Source organism: Fundulus heteroclitus, chromosome 17, assembly GCF_011125445.2.
Source record: "Fundulus heteroclitus isolate FHET01 chromosome 17, MU-UCD_Fhet_4.1, whole genome shotgun sequence".
In the NCBI taxonomy this organism is placed as follows: Eukaryota; Metazoa; Chordata; class Actinopteri; order Cyprinodontiformes; family Fundulidae; genus Fundulus; species Fundulus heteroclitus.
Window position 1 is genome coordinate 17,651,078 of NC_046377.1, and position 26,073 is coordinate 17,677,150.

The window sequence follows — 26,073 nt, forward strand, 5'->3', positions numbered from 1 at the left end:
CACAACAAGCTTTGTTTTCCTGAGGAATATTCCTGAGCAGGAATTAATCAAAACCAAAAATCCTCAGTCTGCCATACATATTTAGTATTCACAGACTGCTGTCAAAAAGTCAATAATTTTGAATTAGGACAGATATAACAGGATGAACATTGGATCATCTCTTGTTGCTTTTGCACTCATTTTTCCATTTGCTCAAAAGACGTTTAGTCTTGCTTCAGTAGTGAATACCTCCGTGTGAAATGTGAAAACCTCCAAAAGGTTCTGTTTCTCCCCGTCAGTCGCTCTGAGGGGCATCACAGCTCCTCTGAGTGCGCTGAGACACAGAGGAGCTTTTTCGCAGAGTTTTTAAGAAACTGGAGAAACAGAAAACTAAATAACTACAGCGCAGATAAGATCCAAAAAGTGTGTATGTGTGTTCATTGCATATGAAAGAAATTAACGGCTGTTTTCCATTCATCGCCTCATGAGTGTTTGGTGCCCAACGCACAGTGTGTGGGGCGCGTGGGCGGAGCTCCAGCAATGTTCATCTTTTTGCTAGAATTTGGCTTCACTCATCCTAAAACATGAGTTGACACGGATTTTCTTGTCTGAGCATAATTTCTGGCAACCTCACTTTATATGAATCATATAGTCTATATTTTAAGTTGACGTAAAGGTGACGTTATTTAAGTGAATAAATGTTCCGTTGCCCTTATGGTGTTGAAAGAAATATATGAATGGAAAATTACATTTGATACAGAATAAATTGCTTTTATTCTGTGTAGTTCTTTTAGTGGGTCCGACTATGAAAAACCTTTTAACTACTATAACTGAGAGCAACAGTAACATTCCTGACAGGGCAACAAACATACAGAACTGAGAGCGTCCCCTCGTGTTAGAAAAGCGATGTGCGAGCTGAGAATATTGATATAAATAAATGACAGCGGCAAAAACGGTAACACTGGAGAATATATTAACCCAGAAATAATACATTTAATCGTGGTGTGAGCCTCTAATAGATTTCTGTGAAGGACGCGCCTTTCCCAACTCTTCCTTGTGCAGATCTCAGCTAAAAAGGAAGAAAATCTCAGTTTGCCCAAACAACCCTGCTACTGAGCAATTTGTAATGATTTGACTCAGGATAAAGGCTACTGAGCTTTCTGAAACGGAAAAGCCAGGAAATGCAGGAATTTACCCCAGAAGTTACTCTGAATATCCACTAACCCCGCTTTTAGCCCTGGTGTAAAGAGTAGAAGTTGCTATTTTCAGACATCTAGAAATTATATCTTGGGCGATTTCTTTTGATTTTCCATGATGCCACACAACAAACCAGTGCGTTTGATTTGTCATAAAATATATTCGCACGAGCGCAATCATAATTAACTCAGACGCATCAGATTAACCAATCAGAGGCTTACAAAGCTGTGACATCACCTGTGCTTTCCCAAACTGCTTACAGGGACATTAGTGTCAGTGTATGTAAACATTTGAACTGAATGTAATAAAACAGGGGTCATCAACTGCATTTGTCATTTATATATATAAACAAACAAAAATTACACGTATGTTACCAAGCCACTAGGGGGCGAAAGGGTTATTTTTCCTCATCACTGTTATTCCTGAATTCAGAAATATTCTGGAGACCGGAAGGAAAGCTCTGCTGGGCCGGATGTGGCCCGCGTTTTGCCAGTTGATAACCACTTATAATAAAATATACATGATTTGTATCATTTATAGTAAATCTAAATGTTTTACTAACTTCATATTGGGAATGTTGGGAATTCACACACACCTTTCTGTCCGGGCAGCACACCACAGAGGGTGGCTGGAAAACTTTTGGGGGTCATTTAAAAATAGCCTGGATTACATTTGACCACCTCTTTAAAATTTTACACATTTAGAATGTCAAATTAATAACTGATTGATCAGAGATTTATTTGAACAATACCAGTTTGAATTCATGAAACCATCCATGGCTTGTGTTCATTTAGAAGTTATTGGGTGAAAGGTAGGGAAGCTATTATTATTTTTATTAAACCAAGACAAAAGACAGTTTATTAGCATTAGGGTTCTGCTAATTTCCTATATTTAGGACAAAGACCCTAAAAGTACTCCCAGAACGACAACGGGTGTATATCAAAGCATATTCAGGTTTTAGAATGGCTTATTCAGTCTAAATTCTCCATTCAAGTTGACTGAGCTTGAGCTATTTTGCTAAGAAGAAATGCTTGTTTTGTTCAGCATGAGGGTACGCAGCTTTAATCGGGATCATAAGTTACTTTTGCAACCCACTGCAAGTAAGTCTAATAATATAAGAGTACTGTAGGACAGTTTGTAACTCATTTCTACCTGTTCCCAGGTCAGCCAGGCAGCAAAACAAACCGTTTTGGCAAGCAGACATTCTTAAGCGCGGCCTCGGGGGCCAGCAGTGGACAACAGGATCCAGATGTGGCCATAACATTTCTGTTTCACAACTGTCCTGTGACACACGCAGGGGGGTGTGGCGTCACGTGGCCCACGGGTGTTTAAAAACCGAAACACAGGGGAGGCTCCTAGACGCAGAGACCGGCATCAGATCAGCTCAACCTGCACAGAAACGATGGACGCAGCTTACAAGAGCGTAAACGGAAACTACAGCCCGGAGGGCGAGACGGGAGAGCCGGGCACAGGGGTAAAAATATAAAACCTGCTATTCCTGCCATTTTCTTTCCTTCATTACAATATAGTACACCTATTTTGCACAGGTTCTGTTTTCTTCCATTTGATTTTAAAATTATTCTGGAGCAAAAGTGGGAACATTTTGCAGCTTATAGTTGGAAAATGCCAGTGGAAGCAAAAGACAAAAGGGAGATCAGCACTTTTGTGCCATGAATAGAAGGTAAAACAGCTGATGTGAGTGAAAAAACAAACAATGCCCACTCAGATCCACTAATACGGTCAGAAAACTTTTAGCACCTGAAAGGTTGCCACTGAAACGCTACTTTTCCAGTTATCTTTCAATAAAATTTTAATTCTTTTACATTTAGAGTGCTGCTTCGGCAATAACTGCCAACTTACAGCTTTTAAAAAGTAGTAAAAAGTGAAACATTCCTGATTCCTTTGCAGTGTGTCTCAGTTGTGCTTTGCTGAAGGAGAAGTTTAGTGTATTTTACTGCACTTGGTGGGTCAGTTTGGTACATGAAGCACATGGATTCCAGGGTCAGCCTCCAGAGGTTAAAAGGTGTGAAGGCTGCTTTAGGGTTGTCTCCTGCAAGTCACGGCTCACAATGAAGTTTACCGCTTGTTGCTTTGGCAGAAATAATAAAAAAAAACAACAACAGGGAAACAACCTATGAGATCCAGTAAAGATGTGTTTAGGGTGAACATTATGTTTTTTATATTCTCCAGAAGAGAAGGAACTCATATCTGGAGGAGGACACCAGCAGGAAGTCGGAGGTGATCTCCTGCATGTTCTCCCTGAAGGAGGAAGTTGGAGCTTTGGCCAAGGCCCTGCGGCTCTTTGAGGTAAAAAAAATAAATAAATGTAATAAAAAGTGACGCTTAATCTTTATCGTATACATTTATCCAACTATTTTTACTCAGTATATGTGGACTATATAGTATTACACTGCAAAAACAGAACTAGAAATAAGTAAAATGTTCTTAAAATGAATGCAACTGTCCTTTATTTGAGCAGGTAAATAAGACTATTTGCCAATGCAATAAGATTTTTGCACTTAAAATAGGAACAATTCATCTCAATCATGTTATTCCAAGTGCAGGATGTCTAATTATCTTAATTTAGGGGTCAAAATACTCATTCCACTGGCAGATAATCTTATTTACCTGCTCAATTCAAGGATAAATACACTAACTTTAAGAAAATTTTACTTATTTTTAAATCAGTTTTTGCAGCGTATATGCCTAAAGGAATAGTTCAGCAATATTGTTTGCTGCAGAGAATGAAATCTACCTCTACTCTGTGAAAAGTGTTCCCTTAATGACTCAAACAGACGAACTTTATGCACTCTCGGGCGTCGTGACTTCATAAGGTTACAGATTAACATGAAACAAAGACAGGGTACACATGCAGAAACTGCATTTGACACTTTGACATATTCCCAAGTTCTGAAACAGTACTTTAAAAAAGTCTGGCTTTTTTATTTTAGCATGGTTTGGGTAAAACATGCTTTTTTGTGTGGTTTTCTATCCAGGGATTTAAAGTGACCCAGTCTCAGTTTGTTTGGATACCAGTCGTATGCAAACAGCAAGACGCTCTTTGATCCACTAACTTCTAGCCTGCAGGGTTAGAGTTTTATTAAAGCACGGTCTCTCAGGGATGTCCAGCTGAAAGCTTTTGCAGACCAGACGCAAATAGTTGCGTTTCTCAAACTGATAATGAGTAGGGAGCAAGTCAGGTATATACTTAGTGAGTTATCAAAAAAAGCATTTCAGAACATTTTCTTTTGTTTAATAAATGGCTAAGAAATTTAATTATTAAAGTTTTAAACTAATAATCTGGATCCTACACTTCCTAAATTCAGAGAAACTCTTTCATGAAGCCCTCGTACGAAATTACTTTTTTAAACTTAAAGCTCAGATCAGGTTTACAAGAAAATGCATTCCTCATCATTATTATTATCATCATCATTACTATTAAGTCAGTAAGAATAATGTACCACCATTACACAACAGTTCCATCTTGGCTATAACTAACCTGTTAAAGGGAGCATGTTCAAAATCCACTTTTTTAGGGATAAATACATTTTATTGTGTTCATGGAGTCTGTAAAAGTGCAGAAAACGTGACTGTAGTCTGTTCAGGCGCTGCGTAGATATCTTTGTATTCTTTTTGGGTCATATTTTTCAAACCGTTCTGTTTTCTACACGTTTCTCAACATCTTTTTGAACAATTATGTCACAGTATTCACTGCTAAACAAGGTACTGGACTTCCAGCTCACCAATTTTTGCGAACCTGCCATTTTTGTTTCTTGGAGCGATTTTCTAGTCCAAGCTTAAGAATGCCAAAGCTACAAGTACAAATGGTAAAAAGGGGTAATTAACGAGGAATTCAGACCTAAACATTGCAGTTCCACATTACATAGACCACACCTGAATGATTTAAATGTGAAAAGCAAGAGCTAAAAAGCAAGATCTGACCCGTCTAAGTCAAGAGTTAATCCTTTTTAGAACCACCTATTGATGCAATTACAGCAGCAAGTTCTCCAGGGCATGTCTTTGCCAGTTTAGCATTTCTGGAGACATTCAAATTGGTCTACAAATATTAATTAATTTTGAGCTGGTGGAAGCTGAATAAAGCCAAAAGGCTCAAACGTAACTTCCTGTGTGTGAAAATGAATGGAAATAATGGCTACAGGTATGGTGAGCTCACTTGGACCCCCAGTTGCTTATCTGTGTGGAAAGCAGATTCTCCTCTGCTTGTCCCAGTGGCTCAATCCAGCACCTCGCTGAGCAGTCCGCTCCATCAAAGGTCTTATTTTATTTTAAAAGCTGGGGTTTTCCAGACCTTTGGTTTTGCTCTACATGGCTTTCTTCATAAAAAAAAAAAACAAAGTGTCTAACCTTTCCGTAGTCTTCTCAAAGCTTTGTTCAAGTCTGAAGGACACGCTCACAGGTGAAGAACATCAGCCTAATCAAGGCAGCGGCACCTTTCCATGGTGGTGCATTTGCTGCTGAAGGACATTAGAGCACCTGACATGACAGCTTCTCAGCCAAAAAACGGTCCAAAATCCAGCAGAACTTCCCATTACTCTTGACATGAGTAAATTGTATTTATATAGCAACTTTCACCAAAAAACAGATAAAAACAATACACACGTCACATCATATATCATAAAACTAGTTAAAATCCAGAATAAATGAGCCTTTAACTGCTTCTTGCAAGAATCAACAGAATCGAGACAGCTTAAAGACGACGGCAACGCCTTCCACAAGATTTATCGCCTCCTGCCTTAAAATGTGTTTGTGGAACCACTCAGAGAGCAAGAATGGCTGTTGGTTTCTGGGTCAGAGAAATAGGCTGGAGCTGGTCCACACCGGGCTCTAATAATAAAGGCTAAAATGATCGCGTTGCCAACATCCAGAGATTAAAACATGTTGTCTTTGTTGCGTTGGTTAATAGCCTTGAAGCAGCATTTTGGACTGACTGGAGACGGTCACTAGCTTTATTAGAAAATCACGTAAAATGGTTGTTAGACTAATCAAGACGAGATAACATAAAACTTTGAAAGGCAACTTTGAAAGCTTAGAAATATTTTGTAGCTGCAAAAAAACAAAAACGAAAAAAAAAAAAAAAAAACGTTCAAACGTATTAATCCAAAAGGAATGACGCTCCAATGACCCGGCATAAACAGAAATTATGCCACGTTTCCTGAGATTTGGTTTGACAGAAGACGCCAATTCAGTTATCCGATTCCCAGGGGAAACTATTTCATTTCATTCTCACTAGAAATCCCCTGCAACCTTCCTGTTGTATCTGTTTAGGTTCATTTTCCTGTTGGAAGGTGAACCTCCACCCGGTCCCTAATCTTTTGCAGCCTCCAGCGTGTTTTCTTCCAGAATTGCCTTGCATTTGGCTCTATTCGTCCTAATCACAATTTTCTCTGTCCCTGCTACAGAAAACCATCCCCACAGCATGATGCTGCCACCGCCGTGTTTTACTTTGGGAATGGTAAAACACGGCAGTGTATTTAGCTGTAGCCACTTTCACATGAACTCTGATAACCTTTCCTCTCCCTATGAAAAAACACCCTCCTAGCCTAATGCTGCCTAAACTATGTTTTACCATGGAGATCGTGTGTTCAAGGTGATTTTTTTTTTTTGCCAGACAAGGCAGATGACAGATGCTTTATCATTTAAATGACTATTATTAGTTTAAAGTTGCAGAGTTTGTACTCTTAAAACAGGAACCAGCACAGGTTGGATTGATTAACATAACTTTAACTACACTTTTGTTGGGTTTGCTGTGCCGTCGGTCTTGTTCCCGTTCGATCGATGATTTAAAAACAGTATGTGACTAATCCCGAGATAAGATGAATGTTTGCCGTCGCAAAGACAGACTGTCTAGTGTTTTATTGTGATGCTTGTCAAATAAAGCTATCTGTGAGTACGTGACCATCTGTCTGAGTAAACAATGATTGGCAGAAGAGCGGCATACCCTTAAAGTTCACTTTGTTGTCTTTGTGCGGGCGATGAGAAAAAAATAAACGTTTCTGCAGCAAATTTATAAAATAATACCAAATAGTGTTTTGGATTAAGTGAAAATTTGTATGTATGTATGAGTGAACATGTTGCTATTTTGTCTCTATTCAACACCAAGTTTGTGCACCATGTTGCGGTCAACAAGGATCCTTGTTGAACCTATGAGCTGCTTCCATGCTGATCCTCCCCCTGCTCCACCCCCCGACCCCAATCCTCTTCATTTTTACGTCCTCCATAAAAAAGCCGATATACCCCCCCCCCCCCCCCCCCCCCCAAACCGTAAAGACAAAACTCGCTCCCTGCTGATTTGATTTAAGCTGGTTCCACCCTAAAACGCATCAATGCCAGCACTCTAATGAAGACGGCTTTGAAGAGAAAATACTTCATGTTTCTCCTGCTCCGTGGAGCCATGTGGCAGCTATTATGTCTAATATTTCTCATTCTGAACACTCAAAAATGAAAACTTCCTGACAACGTATCTGACGGCGACTCGACGGCATGGTTTGCGTGCGACGCGGCGTAACGCCAGAGGTCGACCTTGGCCTTTCAGCTTTCAGGCTGAGGCAACAGCATTGTTGTTGTCGCCAGCCTCGTGGAGCGGGGACAGCTCGGAGGCGTAAAGAGAAATCAGATACAGCGCTGTTTGCAGGATTTAACACCGGCCAGTGACACAAGCAGGAACGCATGTTGTGTTTTTGCTCAAAAAGGAACAAGTTCAATTCTGTTTTTAAGCTTTTTTTTTTCTCTCCACTTCAGCTTTCATATGAAGGCAGAAAACGTAACGCATTTTCTCAAAACGATATGTGAACTTTGACTATTAAACACTATATAAATGCATGGCCCCAGCAGAACACAAACGCAGAATAATAGGATCCAGATGGGGGCAAATTAGAGGCCCTCACATTCACGCCTCTTTGTTTAAGCCTATAGTAGAAAGAGAACAACATACTCCCCCCGAACCCAGAAATGTTGCATAAACAAGAAAGCACACACAAAGAGTGCTCTGGCACACGTGGTAGGCATCTTCTGAGATGCCCATGAGGAAAAACTTGTCGACCAGAAAAGTCTGGAACACTTGTGGTTTTATATTTTTGCTAAAGAAAGCAGAAAACTTCCTTTATGCAAGTTTGGTTTGGTTGACTCACAATCAGACATAGGTCAAGGCTGGTGACAGCAGATGATGGTTGGCTCAATGCAAGCTGCTATACCCCATGACTTTAGTTATTACACAACGCCCTCTAGTGGTGAAGGGAAAGCATCGCTCCAGCAAAGTTGGGTCATAACTGACTACACTTCAATTCCAAACTGAATATGTTCTGCAAATCTATGCCTACCCGAGAATACCAAAAGGCTCACCTCTTGTTTTGTTTGTCCCTCTGCGTAGGATAAGGGCATCAACCTGACACACATCGAGTCCCGTCCTTCGCGGATGAACAAAGATGATTACGAGTTCTTCATCAGTGTGGAGCCCAGCTGCTCTCAGGCCCTGGACGAGGTCATCGACGGCCTACGCACACAGATCAGCGGCCACGTGCACGAGCTGTCACGCAACAAGCAGAAGGACACAGGTTAGTGTGTGTGTGTGTGTGTGTGTGTGTGTGTCGTCATGTGCCAGTAGGAGACCGCAACATCACAATGGACAGGTTGGAATCTAAATACTTATGTGGAGAGGTAAAAATGGATAAAGAAGTGGACATAAGGATTACTTTAATGCTCGCATTTCTCCCGATGTGGGATGAAGCCATGAAAAAATAGGGTGATCAAGCCTCGCAAAATTATAAACAAACAGAACATTTCAGAATTTAAGATAAAAGTTTCGCTTTATTCGAGATGTTTCAGAGCAAAACTGTCAGGCAATGCTTAAAGAAAGTAGTCATTACCGCAGACAACACAATCCAAAAATCCTAAACCCAAACCGGTTGCTGAAAAGTTTAGACAAAGATGTATTTTAATATATTTACCTAATATCTCTCTTTAATTTTAAAACATTTTATTATTTGACTTTCTTCAACTCAATTTATTTATTCTTTAGATTAAAAACCTGTAGCAGACAGTTTGATTACACATCTATTGGATCAGTTACACCTATTAGTTTTTTTTAACTGTAACCTTTAGTTACTGAAGTTACTGAAGTACTTGGCAGTGAAATTAATTATGGGCCAGAAATATTTGTTCACTGTAGTAAGACTGAAAAAGCTAAGCTAGGTCTTTTGGGGTGGAAGGGGGAGCTACAGAAGACTTTTTTTTGTTTTTGACTAACCCTAACCCTAAGCAAATAAATAATGTCAAAAATAATGCAGAAAGTATGCTAACTAAAGCTAATGCTATCTCGCTGCTCACACTAAAGCAGGAGTGAAGAATTTATGCTAATCTTAACATTTAAACAGATCAACGGGGTTGTTAACTTTTGATTGTACTACTTTGCTACGAGTTAAAGGGGACATAACATCCAAAATTCACTTTTTTTCTAGCCCTCACATATATGTTGTTAGAAGTGCAAGAAACAGGAATGAAGCTTCTCCAGGTGCTGCATAGATATTGTTACATAACTGACCTGCTATGGTCGCCCCAGGTTCTTTTTCTGAATAATGTGGTGTTTCTATTGTAGACTTCTGAAGTAATAAATAGACTCTTGAAACCAGTGACGTGTGGTAGGGTTCATAGCTGGCGAGGCACTGACGTCATCAGAGTCAGATTTACTAATATATACACTCTACAGAGTAGACTCATTGCAAAGTGCTGAAAGAGACTGATTGAGCCAAATAAAATCACCAAGAGACATGGAAAAAATATTGATTCTTAAAACTAAATTATTTGTCAGTTGATTGGTAACAGTTTATGAGTTATGATGGATTTCTGCATTTGTAACACATTTAAAAACTAAAACCCACATTACGCACATTTTATTACAAAAATAAAACATGAATAATTATCGCTGTCATACCTCTACTTATAAATGAAGTCCATGCGGCGCTCTTTCTGCACAAAAATGTTGGTCATTTTCCGGTAAAAGTTCTTTATCTTCTTCTGTTTTAAAAGTCTGTCAGTCTGAATGGAGCTCACTGCCAGGGAGGAAAGCCTTCCTTGATCAGTCCTGTTCCGGCTGTATGTTTAGAGTCTTTCTAGTGCTTTGCTTGTTTAGAAAACTCGCAAATAAAACATCCATAACTTGTTGTCACTCTACAGTTTTGGGATCAGGAGTGGTGCTCCTTGAGCGCCCCCTGCCGAGAGACCAAGGTACTGCCGGCCTCACCTACAACCAGTGCTTTGGCTTTTATGATCGCCCAGCAGCACGAAAACATGTTACCTGCACACAGTTTGATGACCAAAACACAATTCGTAATCCACATATATTAAATTGTGGAAAATCAGTTCATAACTATTTGAACAACTGAATTTATGATCTAGAGACAGGAAGATGCCTTCACAGAATGGAAACCAGCACAGTTAACATCAACATCAACTTCACTATCAAGCGCCACCAAGGATTTACATGGAAAGTAGCGAAAAGTCTGCGATTTTAAAGAGAATATGATCGAAAATTAGGAAAATACATGAAAAAAATACTTATTACTAATGACTGAGTGAACATCAAAATTTATTTTATGTTATTATATATTTTCTTTCTTTCCATGATAAGTGAGGCCTGGCCTCACTTGCCTCCCCTGACTGCACGTCACTGCTTGAAACCATAAGTATATTTTACCATATTTATTCTAAAAGGCAGAGGGATGTTTACAGTTTCAGTACTAGGCTCTCATACACAACAACGCGACGGGCAGATTTCCGGGCGTCAGAGAGCCCCGTTCATTCCCCACACAGACATTAGGTAGGACCCATTGTGTACACCATAGACATAATATAAGAGTAGACCCGTCATTGGGCGGGTTCTGCCTATGCTGCGATGCGTCAGAACGTCCGCCATCTTAAATGTGGCAAATCTGCAGTTACTCAGTCACTTAAACAGTATCAGAGGGACTTTAATGTCTGAATATACTTTGTATTTGTAGTATTTTTGTTTTTGTAATATTACAAGTTTATTTTCGTATTCCCTTTAGCTTCATTATCGTGAATTTATTCTCCTAAAGAATAAAAATAATTAAAATAATCTAACCTGGCCCTATTACTCCAGGAGTGAAATAATTCTGCAAACTGTGATTATTCTGGAAATGTTCCCCCTTAATTCTCATAATATGATGTTTTTATCATAACATTATCACTTTTGTGTTTGTTAGTTTATTTTTACTTTAGGACTTTTTTTTCTTATATTATTAATTTTACCTCTTTAATACTCACCCAAAAAGTCTGTTCCTAAAGGTTCACATGTGACACGGTTTTATGAAATAATGAAGAACACAATGTTTAGATTTAACAAATTGATCCTTATATTCATAACACATACACACACACACACACACACACACACACACACACACACACACACATATACACACACACACACACACACATATATATATATATATATATATATATATATATATATATATGCATGTGTGTGTGTATTTATTGCAGCACAGGAATGAGGCATCTTCTCTGATCCACGTTCACAATAACAGAACTCAACTTTTTTCTGCCACATACAATATGGCGGTGACGTTGACGTGCGAACCTGCGCCCTATGACGCGTCTACGTATATATGTCTGTGGTGTACACCCATTAAGCATGCTACCAAAATGGCCGAATGAGGTGGCGAGGCACGCTCTGCGGCCTAAAGAGTGAGGTGTGAAGTGCCTCCTGTAGATTTAAAGAAACCACACATAAACAAATTGCTTTCAGTTGTACCTCAGAACGGAGGCAAAAGACGGGCTGTGGGGCACAATCAACGAGGAATTCAGACCAAAGCACTGCAGTTCCATTTTATATAGACTACAACAGAATGATTTAGATGTGAAAAGGAAGGCATTAAAAAGCACGATATGTCCCCTTTAAAATCTACTGGCTGAAGTTACGCTTAGGTATAAAAATATGTACGCCAGGTGTTTAGAAAGGTTTCTCCTGTTCCTATTTCACACACTGCTATGGCAACTCTTTTAGGAAACTGTCAGCGGATACTTCAGACTATATTTTCTGTTTCAAAAAGGGTTGTTTTAAACTACACATTGAATACAAATAACTAATCATTTTTCTTAGGCAATATAAATCGAAATTAGGGAATGTTATCATGGTCATTAATACTGGGATGAAATTTAAAATCTTCAGACCCAGAGAGCCAACACGGTTGTGAAAAAATCGAATAAAACGGACATTATTACCAATGAAGTGTCTCATTTATTAACCGAGGACAGTGCTGGGTGTTGGGCAGCGGCCAGACCTCGTAAGACAGCCAGTGTCGCCAGCGAGACTCGTGTCCTTTCGCTTCCATCCAGACCGCTTTATTAGTTGTTTCCAGAAACACATTAGTTTAGCAACTGAGGACCAACAGGCCTGGTGTAGACAGAGGACCTCTGTGTTTCAAACAGGCACAGAGAACATGCCAAGGTCATGGCACACAGAGACAGACGGGGCCACCAAGGATCCCACTTTGGGCTCCAAGTAGACACCAAGGTCAACTGGTCAGGGTCAAGTTGGACATAGGGAATTTTACAGCCTGTTTTGGAGACAGGCTGTTTATAGGCAAGCCTGATCTGGGGTCTGTTGTCCTTATGAAGCCTCAGGCTGGACCACACTGCATAAATGTAGATTGATGAGGGGACTCCTGTGTTTTTTTTGTGTCATAAATCAGTATTAACGAGCAAATGCCTCTCGTGTACTTTTCTGTTGCATTAAATGCAGCTATATATACTATTATATATATATTATACTATTATATATATATATATATATATATATATATATATATATATATATATATATATATATATATATATTTACTCTGATTTCTTTTGTATTTTTTATTCTTATTTTTTTCTCATTTTCTTTTTGATCCACTGTTTATATGAAGATACGTTGTATAAAACTGATGCACCTTTTCCTACTTTTGGCACCTTCTTCTGACTATTGATTGACTGAGCCGATGGGACAAGTGAATTTCTCCAACGTGAGATCAATAAAGTCTATCTTATCTTATCTTATACTTGTAGGCTAATCCCAACTAAAGTAATAATGATCAATACCAATTTGCAGTGTTGTATAAAGTACTGAAATCTCAGAGTCAAGTAAAAGTATAAGTACCTCTCTAAAATATGACTTTGGTAAAAGTCCAAGTCACTGACTGAAATGTTACTTGAGTAAAAGTCTTAAAGTATCTGAAATGTCTTGTACTTAAGTATGACAATTACTGTAAAAATAGATGTACTCAAGTAATATAATAAAAAGTATAAGTAAAAAGTAAAGTTTGAATGACATTTTTTAGATTTTGGTAATCTTAGAAAGTCAAATTCACTTAAAATAATATAAACGACCAAGTGCTGGAGAAATTTAAGTTTAAATAGAAAATACAACCTTTCTGTAAGCTTTCAGTTTTCCTTCTTCAAGTAAGGTCAGTACTATGCACTTTAAAATTGTACACAACCAAGTGCAGGCAAAATTTAGACCAGGGGGTGTATACTAAGAACATGGTTTAGTTACTCTTTTTGTAACGAGTAACTAAAGCAAGCATTGAAAATGTATTGAAGTAAAAGTATGCAATTAAGTTCAGAAATATAGTGAAGTAAAAGTAAAAGTTATCAAAAAATTTTATACTTGAGAAAAGTATAAAGTACTCCAAAATATACTTAAGTACAGTAGTGAAGTATTTTTACTTTGTTACTATACAACACTGCCAATTTGTGTTGAAGGGAGGTAGAAAACATGAAACATTTACACACACACATGTTTATATATATATATATATATATATATATATATATATATATATATATATATATATATATATATATATATATGAACTGCTCTCTCACCCACGTCTCATAATCCTGAACAGAATGGGTGGCTCTCCATCTCTCCATCTCGGGTCCTCTACCAGGGTTCTTCTTGGGATCTTAGTTGTTCCTAAGATTGCGCTCTTCTGGACTGAGATGTTTGATCTTTCTCCAGGTATCTGTTGGAGCCACTTCTCCAGAGTGGGGGTTACTGCTCTGAGTGCTCCAATGACCTAGGGCACCACTGTTGTCACCTTCCAGGCTCTTTCTAGTTCTTCCCTGAGCCCTTGGCATTTCTCATGCTCTTTTTTCCTGATGTTTCCATCACCCGGGATCGCCACATGGATCATAACTGGCCTCTGCTGCTTATCAATGATGACAATGTCCCGTTGGTTGGCCATTACCATTTAGTCTGTTTGTATCTGGAAGTCCCACAGGATCTTAGTTCTGTCGTTCTCCACCACCTTAGGAGGTGACTCCCATTTAGACTTGGGGGTCTCCAGTTGGTATTCTGAACAGATGTTTCAGTACGCTATACCAGCCCCTTGTGTTCCACGTATTCCTTCCCTGCTAGTATCTTACACCCTGCTGTGAGATGCTGGATGGTTCCTGGGGCCTCTTTGCATAGCCTGGCTGGACCTAAACTCTGCACAACATTCGCATATTTGCACATTTTGCATCATTGCATCTCCACCTAGCATTACAAATGCTGCCGAACTCTTAGTTTTTAAATTCTGTACATACAAATGTTTTTTTTTAAATAATCACCTGTACATTGTGACTTTCTCCTGCATTGTTTACATTTCAATTATTTTACTTTTAAATCAGTGCTGCACCTTATACTGTATTTTAAATCTACGGTAAATTACAAGCTGTATTCTTGCACAAATGCCCTTGCACAATCAATTCTGCACATACAAATGTACACTGCTGCACCTTATACTGTAATTCAATTTTTACTGCAATTTTACAAGCTGTATGCAATGAAATTTCGTTCTGTACGCACTCTGTGCATACAAAATGACAAATAAAGTTGTCTAAGCCTAAGTCTAAGTCAATGAAGATCACCCGAATAGCAGACTGCAAGATGCTAAATAAAGTACTCAAGAACCCTACATCATCTTTGCACCTATATTGGTCTGTTGTTGCTGATGAAAACTTGCATGGACGTACAACCAGAAAGATACTACAAATGTCTAACTGGTCTCAGAAAAACATGAAAATCAGGCTGAAGTTTGTCGGTTGTGTGTCGTAGATTTTCTAAAACCGATTTGTATAAAAACCCATGATACATGTCTTTATCATTCAGTGCCATGGTTCCCAAGGGACATCCAGGACCTGGACCGCTTTGCCAACCAGATTCTCAGCTATGGTTCGGAGCTGGATGCTGATCACCCCGTGAGTTCTGACTCATCCATCTCCTTCTGTTTCACCCCGTCCTCCATCTTGTTAGCATGTTTGTGTAAACACACACGTCCGTTCACACCCACGCGGCTAATAAAAAGCCGGGCCGCCAAGATGACAGGGTGCACTCCACCGTCTATTGTAATGGAAAGTATATAGACCCACAAATTGATGTCATTGCTTTAATTGAGCCCCTGTAATTATAGATAATTGCTCCTTTTTGCCAGTGTCATTAAAGCAAAATGGATTTGCTGTAAACTGAAAAACACTCCTCAAAGGCTTCATTTGAATATGCAGATGAAGGCTCTTGTTATAGACGGTGTGCATAATGCTGTCAAAGGCCACGGCGGTTTTTAGCAGAGGATTTCCACTCTTTGATTTAGAGCATCAGTTCTAACATGGCTTTCCCTTTGTGTGTTCAGGGCTTCAAAGATCCGGTGTATCGAGCCCGCAGGAAGGAGTTTGCCGACATCGCCTACAACTACAGACAGTAAATATTCTGTTAAAAATACACGTTTAAGTTGTTTACGGCCGTTAAGTTTGTAACTTAGGGTACTTTGTAAATTAGAGTTCTTAGTAAACTCAATGTAGTTTATATTCAACTTTTTGCCTTGAAAAGTATAAGAATATGTCCATTTTTTATTTAACCAGAGATGAAGTGATATAAAATATATACACTGCAAAAACTGGATCTAAAAATAAGTAAAATGTTCTTAAAGTTAGTGTATTTGTCCTTGATTTGAGCAGGTAAATAAGATTATTTGCCAATGGAATGAGTATTTTGACCCCTAAAATAAGATAATTAGACATCCTGTACTTGAAATAAGATGATGAAGACGAGTTGTTCCTATTTTAAGTACAAAAATCTTGTTCCATTGGCAAATTATCTTATTTACATGCTCAGGACAAATACACAAATTTTAACAACATTTTACTTATTTTAAGTTCTGTTTTTGCAGTGTATCTATATATAGCTGGATTATAAACAGAGCTACAGAATCATGCAAAAGTAAGGCTTGAAATATTCAAAATTTTGTGAAATGTAAGATCACAAATTTTGTGTATTTTATTGGGAATTTGATCTTTTTTAAAACAAGAGAAGACAGTTATGCAGTTAAGAGAAGTAGAAGGAAAATGGTGCATGGCTAGTATCTGATACCAGAAGGAATCAGAATCAGAATCAAGTTTATTGCCAAGTAGGTTTGCACTTACAAGGAATTTGACTTGGTGTTGATGGTGCAGACAAAGTAAAATAAAATAGAATAAATATATATACAGAAGCTATATACACTCAGTAAACTGTGCGTTAATGTAACACAGAAGCTTGTAGACCTGAACGGGGGAGAGAGACAGTGTCCAGTGTCACAGGCGGCTCTTAGCCTTGTTCATAAGGCTGGTAGCAGATGGGAAAAAAACTGTTCTTGTGGCGTGAGGTTGTGGTCCTGATGGACCGCAGCCTCCTGCCAGAGGGAAGTGTTAGAAATAGTCTGTGACTGGGGTGAAGGGATCAGCCACAATCTTCCCTGCACGCCTCAGAGTCCAGGAGGCGTAAAGGTCCTGGAGAGATGGAAGATTGCAGCCAATCACCTTCTCTGCAGACCGGATGACACGCTGCAGTCTGCCCTTGTCCTTAGCGGTGGCACCAGCCAGTATTGTAGTCAAGTCACTATGCCTCAAGTCCGAGTCAAGTCCAAGTCATTAAAAAAAAATCAGAGTCGAGTCCGAGTCAAGTCCACTACTCATCCGAGTCGAGTCACTATTGATCAAGTCGAGTCCAAGTTCTGCACTAAAGTAAGCATAGCCTACATGTTTTTAAACTAAACAACACTCCACCACATTGCACTAATAATTTAGATATTAAAATCATACACCAAATAATATTCTAATGACATATTAAAATTATAGCCTAATGATATAAAAAAAGTGGAGTCTTTTTCTCAATTTTCGAGTCAGAATGATCTGAATGTAGGAGTCCGAGTCCAAGTTCGAGTCATCAGTGCTCAAGTCCAAGTCAAGTCACGAGTCTCTAAATTTAGCTAATGACTCGGACTCGAGTTTGAGTCTCGGACTCGAGTCCTACAACACTGGCACCAACGTACCAGATGGTGATGGAGGAGGTGAGGATGGACTCAATGATGGAGGAGTAGAACTGCACCATCATTGTCCTTGGCAGGTTGAATTTCTTCAGCTGCCTTCTTCAGGAAGTACATCCTCTGCTGGGCTTTCTTGGTGAGGGAGTTGATGTTCAGCTCCCACCTTAGGGATGATAGTTCCCAGGAAGCGGAAAGACTCCACAGTGTCAATGGTGGAGTCATAGAGGGTGATGGGGGTAGCTGGGGCTGAGTTCTTCCTGAAGGAGTAGGCCACACCTGCTAACCTCTTTTAAGATGGTTGCCACTTAAACTGAAAAACTGGGCAAGGAGAAAATTAATCAGGGACGGAGTCAAGAGGCTACTGGGAACTCTGGAGGAGCTGCAGAGATTCACAGCTCAGGTGGGATAATCTGTCCACAGAACAGCTAAAAGCTTTACGCTCCTTTAGTCTCGCCTTTATAAAAGAGTGGGAATTGTTTAAAGAAAAAGGCACTTGCCCACATAGAGGGCACAGCGAACATGGTGGGACGTGACCAAACTTTCTGGATCGCTGGCAAAAGCTTATTTCCTCCAGATAACCGACACCCTGAACACACCACCCAAATGGCGGTGGCTGCACAATGCAGGGGGTTTAAAAAATAAATAAAAATCCTGGAATGACCGGGAGGCTCTTTAGAGCTGGTGGGAAGATGGAAGAAAATAAAAGGAGGGTACAAAAATCTGTTAGAAGCTGCAAAAGACATGAGACTGGGATGGAGGGTCATCTTCCAGCAGGAAAACAACCCTGAACATGAAACCAGGGCAACAATCAAATGGTTGAGAATCTGGCAAACAAGAATCCTTGCAGCTTTAATAGAACCATAACAGGGTTCTACACTGTATTTTATCACAGGGGCGGAAAAAAACAAACTTGTTTCAGATTTGTACTTGTACAAACAGTTTGAAAACAATTCATAATTTTTCTTCCAATTCACAATTCTGCAGTATTTTTGTTGGCCTATCACGCAAAATTGCAACAACATAATTTTTTTTTTGATTGTTAAATTTTGCACACTACCTGCTGCAGTAGTTAAAACTCGTTTATGCGCATGCTTTGTTTACCCTCATCTCTTTCCCAGTGGCCAGGTCATCCCCAGGGTGGAGTACACAGCGGAAGAAAAGGCAACATGGGGAATAGTCTTCAAGGAGCTCAAGGCTTTGTACCCGACCCATGCCTGCCGTGAACACAACCGGGTCTTCCCTCTGCTGGAAGAATACTGTGGCTACAGGCCGGACAACATCCCACAGCTGGAGGACGTCTCCCGGTTCCTGCAGTGTAAGATTTAGACTGTCAATCCTAGTTGGTAATTAGAAATATTGCAAGTGAGCCAGAGAAAAAAGTCTGACAACGCAAACCTCAAGAATTATTTCATTTTTCTTTCAGGGGACCGTTAAAAAACAAAAGCCAAAACAAGAGGTTAAAAAACTGAAAATGTCAAAATGATAGTTTCATTACATATTTAAACAGGTTTTGATATCAAAAATCTAAAAATTGAAAAAACACATGGACTTATATGTGAAACCATACAAGTAACATGTCAAAAGGCATAGCAGATAATTCTGAGTTATAAAAATGTAGACCATGACATGGAACACATGAAGAAACCACAAAACTTGAAGAAACTACACTAAAAAACCAAACCTCCCAACAAGGTTTAGATTTTCCTTTCTTAGTAATAAACATAAATTTACATTTTCAGTAATCAGTTTGCACTTAAACACAATAACTAATGTAAATTATTTTAATCACGATGTGAAAAAGATATAAAATTAGCGTCAGCCATTATTTTTTTTGGAATTTAGAAATACATTTTTAATACAAATAATTACAATTTTTGACACAACAGCATTTAATCAATTAATTCACAAAACTAAAAAAAGAGTTTTGCCAACGTAGGCTAATTTTACGGATCAGCACTTGCCGTTGTCTAGACCTGTAAATCACCGTTTATTTCTCTCTTCTTACTAATTATTAAACATATTTTTATTTGTCAATCTGTTTTATTGTTTCACATCATGACTAAAGTAAATTAACTTATTGAAAGCATGGAAAAAGGAATCTTAAATTATCTAATTATTGTCAATGTAAAATTATGGCTAATGGTAGCTAATTTAACAGATTAGCATTTGATCTTATCTTGAACTATCTTTGCTGTTACTTAAAACTAAACTTTCACATATATTTCTAGTTGGTAATCAATCCTTTTATATAATAATTAAAGTTAATGAATTAATTCCAGTGGTAAAAACTGTGAACTTCGATTAATGAAGGCTAATATAACAGATTAACCAAATATTTTATCTAGTTACAATTTAGTATTTTATCTAGTTACAATTTAGTATTTTTTCTTTGTTGTTACTCATATATATATATATATATATATATATATATATATATATATATATATATATATATATATATATATATACTCATACTCATACTCAGGAAAGTTGTTTTTTAATTACACAATATTTGAAGTAACCAATTTACTTGGTGAAGCTTGGTTAACGATTGCTAGTTTAGCAGATTAACGCTAGGGGTTATCTTCATTTCAGAATCTGTGCACATTGAAAAGTAATTTTTTGGTTTTATTGTGTTTGAACAGACATAATTGTTCTAAAACACTGATGGATTCATTATTTAAACTTCAGTGGTTTACGGTGTTGCTTTCTTGTTAATCATCATAACCAGAATCCCTGGTAAAAACATAAAATGCACTATTGAGTAATGAATTTCTTACATAACACAATACATGACACGCCTTATTTAGTAGACCTGTAAACGTGGGTGGCCTGACCTGATGAAATGGCCCACTTCCTGTGTTTGCCCTTATTCAACACATGAAATGAAAACATCCCTTGTTGTAGTTCACGTCTCCGCTGCTTTTCCACAGCATGCACAGGTTTTCGGCTTCGCCCGGTAGCCGGTCTGCTTTCATCCCGGGACTTCCTGGCTGGACTTGCCTTCCGTGTTTTCCATTCCACGCAGTACATTCGTCACGGCTCCGAGCCCACATACACACCTGAGCCGTAGGCATTAAAAAGCTCGTCATCAATCTATCAAATGTGAATTATGCATTTACGATGTGAAGTAACACGGCACTTTTATGATAGGGATGTCTGCCATGAACTTCTGGGACACGTTCCTCTGTTTGCTGACCCTCGTTTTGCCCAGTTTTCTCAGGTAATTATCCTGCTAAAGTGAAAGTCTCAATATGAATTATTAGTATTCATGATCTGTAACCAATCAAATAGATGTTTTAGTGTCATTTTTTCTGCAGGCAAGTTAAATAAAACTTATGTTTATTTCCCAGGAAATTGGGCTTGCTTCTCTTGGTGCCCCTGATGAATACATTGAGAAACTTGCTACTGTGAGTATATAATGATAATAAATAAATTACAATAATATTAAGGTTATAGAAACCCAACAACTCAAAAGTAGATTAGTCACTTCTGCAAAAGAAAAATATATAATTTAGAGCTACTAATCAATTCAGCAATGAGGCCACCATTTAATTAAGGTGATTTAATAAAAAATAATAATTACAGTACATTTTTAATTAGTACATTTATGTGACGTAAATTACTGCTAATCAAATGTATTGGTTAACTAACCATTAACAAGTGCGACCACCTCCAATGTATAGACACATGAGTTTTAGCAGGTTAGTGGTCTGAAGCATACAGGTGAGCTTTACCACAATGCCAAGCGGGGAAGACAACAGCAATGGCCCTGGAAAAGCCACTGTTGATGTACCTTTGCTAATTGAAATCCATCATCCTACAGTGACAAATATAAAACATTTAATGCGATTGCCAAACGTCTAAGGAACAAATGTTTCAGCCAATTCCTCACAGAGTCACAGACTCTATGGGTATCAGTTAGCATGTTAAATCCAAAAGTTCATGACAGTACTGTATAATTAAAAACCAGACTAAACAAGTGTGGTTCCAGGAGAAAACATCTTTCTATTCTTCTTAATTTATGCCTGGTGCCTCTGGCCCAACATGGGGACGTTACGGACCTTGGCATGAGGGGTCCTTTTATGTTATCTCAGCCGTTCAGTTGAAATTACCAAAGTTAAGTATCATTATTTGCAAAATTCCAGAATGAGAATCATTTTTTTCCATTGACTAAGATTATAATCCATTCAAAACTCAGATGAAGAACCTAGGGCTTAAGCTTCCTCTGAGTTAACGGGAGGCATGTGGATGTATTTTTAGGCAGCACCACACTACATCCTTGTGTGAAACCTTTGGTGGAAAAAAAAAATCAAAAGAAACCCAGTAGGACATTAGGAAGACATTGTGGACGACTTTTGGTGCGACCTGCTGTAAAGATGCCAACTGAAGCTGGTAAAAGTGTCATTAGCCACAGTGGCACAAGTCCTGAATGGGGCTGAATGGTCCCTCATAGAGGAGAACACCAACATATAATCAAATTAGTTTTCCCCTTTAGGCACAAGGATAACAGGTACTGGAAAATATTACATAAACCTGAAAAAACTGCCTAAAAGTACACCTTAAATTGCTTTGTCAAGCACGGGGGGTTGACGGGCGGATGATTTGGGCTTGTTTTTGTCACAACAATCTTAAACCGGATTATAAACAGGACAGTGATCTAAAAGCAAGCAGCAGTGGGAACATTCCTTCCTGTTGATTCACTGGTTAGTTTTCCCATCGCTGTATTGTAGAGTAACCCGTTTCACGTACTTTGTGTCCTCAGGTGTACTGGTTCACCATCGAGTTTGGCCTCTGTAAGCAAGGTTCTGACATCAAAGTTTACGGAGCCGGTCTGCTGTCATCGTTCGGCGAGCTGAAGGTAAGAGAAAGCTGAGCTGCAAGCGCGCACAGCCGGAAAAAATCGTGTTGTATAACACAACGGCATTGATCCACCGCAGCGGCACAGGGAGTGGGTTAGTGGTCCACTCAGGCCCATTCAGGTTCACCGTCTCACTGGGGGGGGGGGGGGAGTCAGCAGGGTGGCTGTAATTTAGTTCACTGGGTGAGCTGAGGGCGAGAATAAAGAACGAGCAGCTCGCTATCCAGGTCACAGGTTACATCATCCGACGTCGGCGGAGGATGTGCACTCTGCCGAGTCACCGACAAAGCCCCGAGTCATGCTGCACTTCCTGCCTGCTGTTATGGAAACGTGTTTTTTTTTTTTTTTTTTTTTCCCCCAGTACTGCCTAACGGACAAGCCCCAACTGAAACCCTTCGACCCGGAGAAGACCAGCCAGCAGAAGTACCCCATCACAGAGTACCAGCCCGTTTACTTTGTTGCTGAGAGCTTTGAGGATGCCAAAGAGAAAGTGAGGTGAGACGTGTGCTGTTTTTTTTAGACAATACTCCACATTTTTACATTTTATTTGGATTCTGTGTGACACTTCCAACACAAAGTAGTACAAAAGGATGAATAAGGAGGTAATAGTTATGAGTTTCTACATATTTTTAACAAATACAACACCGCCCTTCTCCTTGAACACACCATTCCCACAAAAACACATGGTAGCGGCTGCATCACCCTGGGGGAATGCTTTTCTTCAGCAGGTACAGGAAAGTTGGCAGCTCTGTCGCCTTGCAGCAAAAAGGTCCTGGGTTCAGATCCCAGCCTGGGGTCTTTCTGCATGAAGTTTGAATGTTCTCCCTGTGCATGAGTGACCCAGGGTAGATAAGAGGCTACAGACAATGGATGGATAACTAATATCCCGTTTACACTACCCTTTTTTAACCGAGCCAAGACCAGTCCGAGCTCGGTAACCGAGATAACTCTGGAGTGTAAATGGTAAGCAGACATGACCGGACCGCGCTAAATGCAGACCAGTTCCAGATGTGGTCTCGGCCTGTTTTTTTCTGTCCCGGTTATCTGATAACGAAGAGCGCATGAGCAGACCGCGTCATCCCCTTACAGTCAGCTGACTGTCCGCGTTTTTTCCGGCACGTCTGGCTGCACGTCCTGATTCACACTCCATTCAGACATTTATAATAATACTAGCTTCCTTACCGTGCCACACGATTTCCAGAGATGATTCTGCTTAGCAGCGTGATGAACCTCAGCGCCTGTCGTTGTTTCCGGCGTCTGTAAATCCTTATTAGACGTTCGTTTGTCTCATCCACTTTCCCAAAGCTGACTCTCTCAAGTAAATGCACCAATGGTTGCCTTCTTCCCCTGACTCTCCGCAAACACTGAAATATCACAATAATACTCAAGCATAACATCCTGAATGTTACGGGCGCCACCGTTTTGAGTTGCTTGGTCCCGCCTTCAATCCTAGAGAGCAGCAGTACCGCAGATTGTCACTAGGAGGCGAGGAGCAACCAAGGAACCGGGAAAGGTGATGTGTAAACGGTCGTCAGAAACAAGGCTTGGCTTGGTTTACTGATCCAAGCTCGGACTGGTCTCGGCTCGGATCGGTTTAACAAGGGTAGTGTAAATGGGTCTAAATGTTGAAAACTGTCTCACTTTGCTTCCACTTAACGACAATAAGCTAATTTATGTTGGTGGTTCACATACAATCCCACAAAGTTCCCAGACATGACACAACGTGATCACGTTCCAGGGGTGTGAATATTTTTGTTAAAGGGCAAAAGGTTTCACCCGTATTCTGAACCGGTTCGTCTCTATCCACAGGAAGTTTGCAAGCACCATCCCCAGGCCTTTTTCAGTCCGCTACAACCCCTACACTCAAAGCATCGAGGTCCTGAACAACACCCAGCAGCTGACCAACCTGGCAGACTGCGTCCACAGTACGCACCGCCGTCCTATCCCATCATTTTATTTAGACCCTTCTCTCTTTATGGTGGTTTCAGCCTGTAATACATCAAACAGTGGCTCAGTTATCAGAAATCAGGGTATGGATCCTTATCCTGGTTCCTAACATGTCTCCCAATACAAACCGATTGGATTTCTAAAATACAAGAGAAGAGAGGTAGGGAACAAGGTAGGAAGGGAGTTGGGACACAAAGAGGGAGGGAGGAGAGACGGGTGGCCACCACAAAGGAAGTACAAATGTAAGGAAAGAAAGAAGTGTGAATACAAGGAAAGTAAGGGAGGACAGAAGAAAGGAAGGTAGAGACAAGGATGGAGGGATAAGAGGGAGAAAGGGAAGATGGAAGGAAATAATTAAGCTCACAAAATAAGAAAATAAGGTAAGAAGGAAAAAAACCAAGGGAGGAAGGAGACAAGGAAAGAAGAAAGGATAGACACGAGGAAGGAGGTAAAGAAGGACGGATGGAAAGGAGCAAGAGATGGACGTTAAGAAGAAAGAACTTTCAGACAAGAAGATCAGGGAATAAAGTCTGGAAAACAATATTTTTCTAGACATGTGAAGCCTGACGGCTATTTTCAGCTTTTTCTGTAGTTCCTTAATTAATTTGATTATTTGCTCGTAATTACACGTTCTTAATATTTTAAAGCAAAAAAGGACAAATGAAATATCATTATGTTTATTCTGTATTTTAGATATACCTCAAGTCTCTTCTAATAGATTTAAAAATAAGACAAAATTAATTATTACCATAACAAAGTTTACGATTAATCAGCTGACTGACAGCAACTGGAGGGAGTTATTTTTTTTATTTTTTTATTTTGAAATTGGTAAGCGGCAACACCAACAATTCATTTTTGTGACCTTTCGCTAATTTCATTTTTTTTAAAACCTATTTTTTTTTTCAGGTGAGCTGGCGAAGCTGTGTGAAGCCCTCCGGAAACTGGAGTAACTGCTAAGCCAGTCAGACCTGACTGCTTGTCTCCTTCGTATAAATAATTGTTCAGTTACTGAGCTTCTTATGTTTCTTCTCGGCTTGCTTGGAAATTAGCTACACAACGACAATAGGCTAGAAAATATCTGAAATAAACTGTAGCATGTAACAGGAAGCTGTTAGGAATATGTCCACTGAGTGGTTGTATTCCTGTCAGTGTTATAGATGCATGAATGTTAGTGAATTTATTTTTCAAAATAAATGTATTTGTCAGTGAGTTGACTTTGTGGAATCTAAACTTCCCTTTTTATCCCTTTGCTTCTAATTGGATGCAATTCTCTGATTTCCTTCTAAGCATTTTAATGTGAAAAAATCTTTGCTGTCCCTACGTTTTAACTTTTGTCTCACAAATAACTATTTTTATGCATGAAAATGTAATAAAAAAATCTCATTATAGTTCTTTTTTCATGCCTCACCAACCATCAGCATTTTGGCCAAAAGTGGATCTTGAGGACTCCAGCGTGGTGTTCAAGTCTAAACTCCTGATGTTTCTAGACACACATTTAAAACAATTACAAACAATTATCAGTTATGATGCATGGGTGTTATGGATGATCTGATGGTGGATGGATGGATTATCCGATGGATTGGCTGGATGGACGAATGGCTGGATGGCTGGATGGATGGATGGAGGGATGTATGTATGTATGTTATGGATGATTGGATGGATGGATGGATGGATGGATGGATGGATGGATGGATGGATGGATGGATG

At 39.3% G+C, this 26,073-nt stretch overlaps 1 protein-coding gene across 2 annotated transcripts; it reads left to right on the forward strand.

Moving 5' to 3' along the window:
* The first annotated feature begins 2,521 nt into the window (after positions 1-2,521).
* On the forward strand, positions 2,522-25,580 carry pah (phenylalanine hydroxylase). Of its 2 annotated transcripts, none has more exons than XM_012873787.3 (13): positions 2,522-2,650; positions 3,367-3,483; positions 8,564-8,747; positions 15,371-15,459; positions 15,888-15,955; positions 18,677-18,873; positions 20,492-20,627; positions 20,712-20,781; positions 20,912-20,968; positions 22,324-22,419; positions 22,781-22,914; positions 24,229-24,344; positions 25,273-25,580. In XM_012873787.3, exons 1-13 carry the CDS (start codon positions 2,579-2,581, stop codon positions 25,314-25,316), a joined length of 1,380 nt encoding a protein of 459 aa, XP_012729241.2. In that variant the 5' UTR covers positions 2,522-2,578; the 3' UTR covers positions 25,317-25,580. The 2 variants fall into 2 exon arrangements, with proteins under 2 accessions (XP_012729241.2, XP_012729242.2); XM_012873788.3 differs by having other exon boundaries at positions 3,370-3,483.
* Positions 25,581-26,073: the final 493 nt, after the last annotated feature.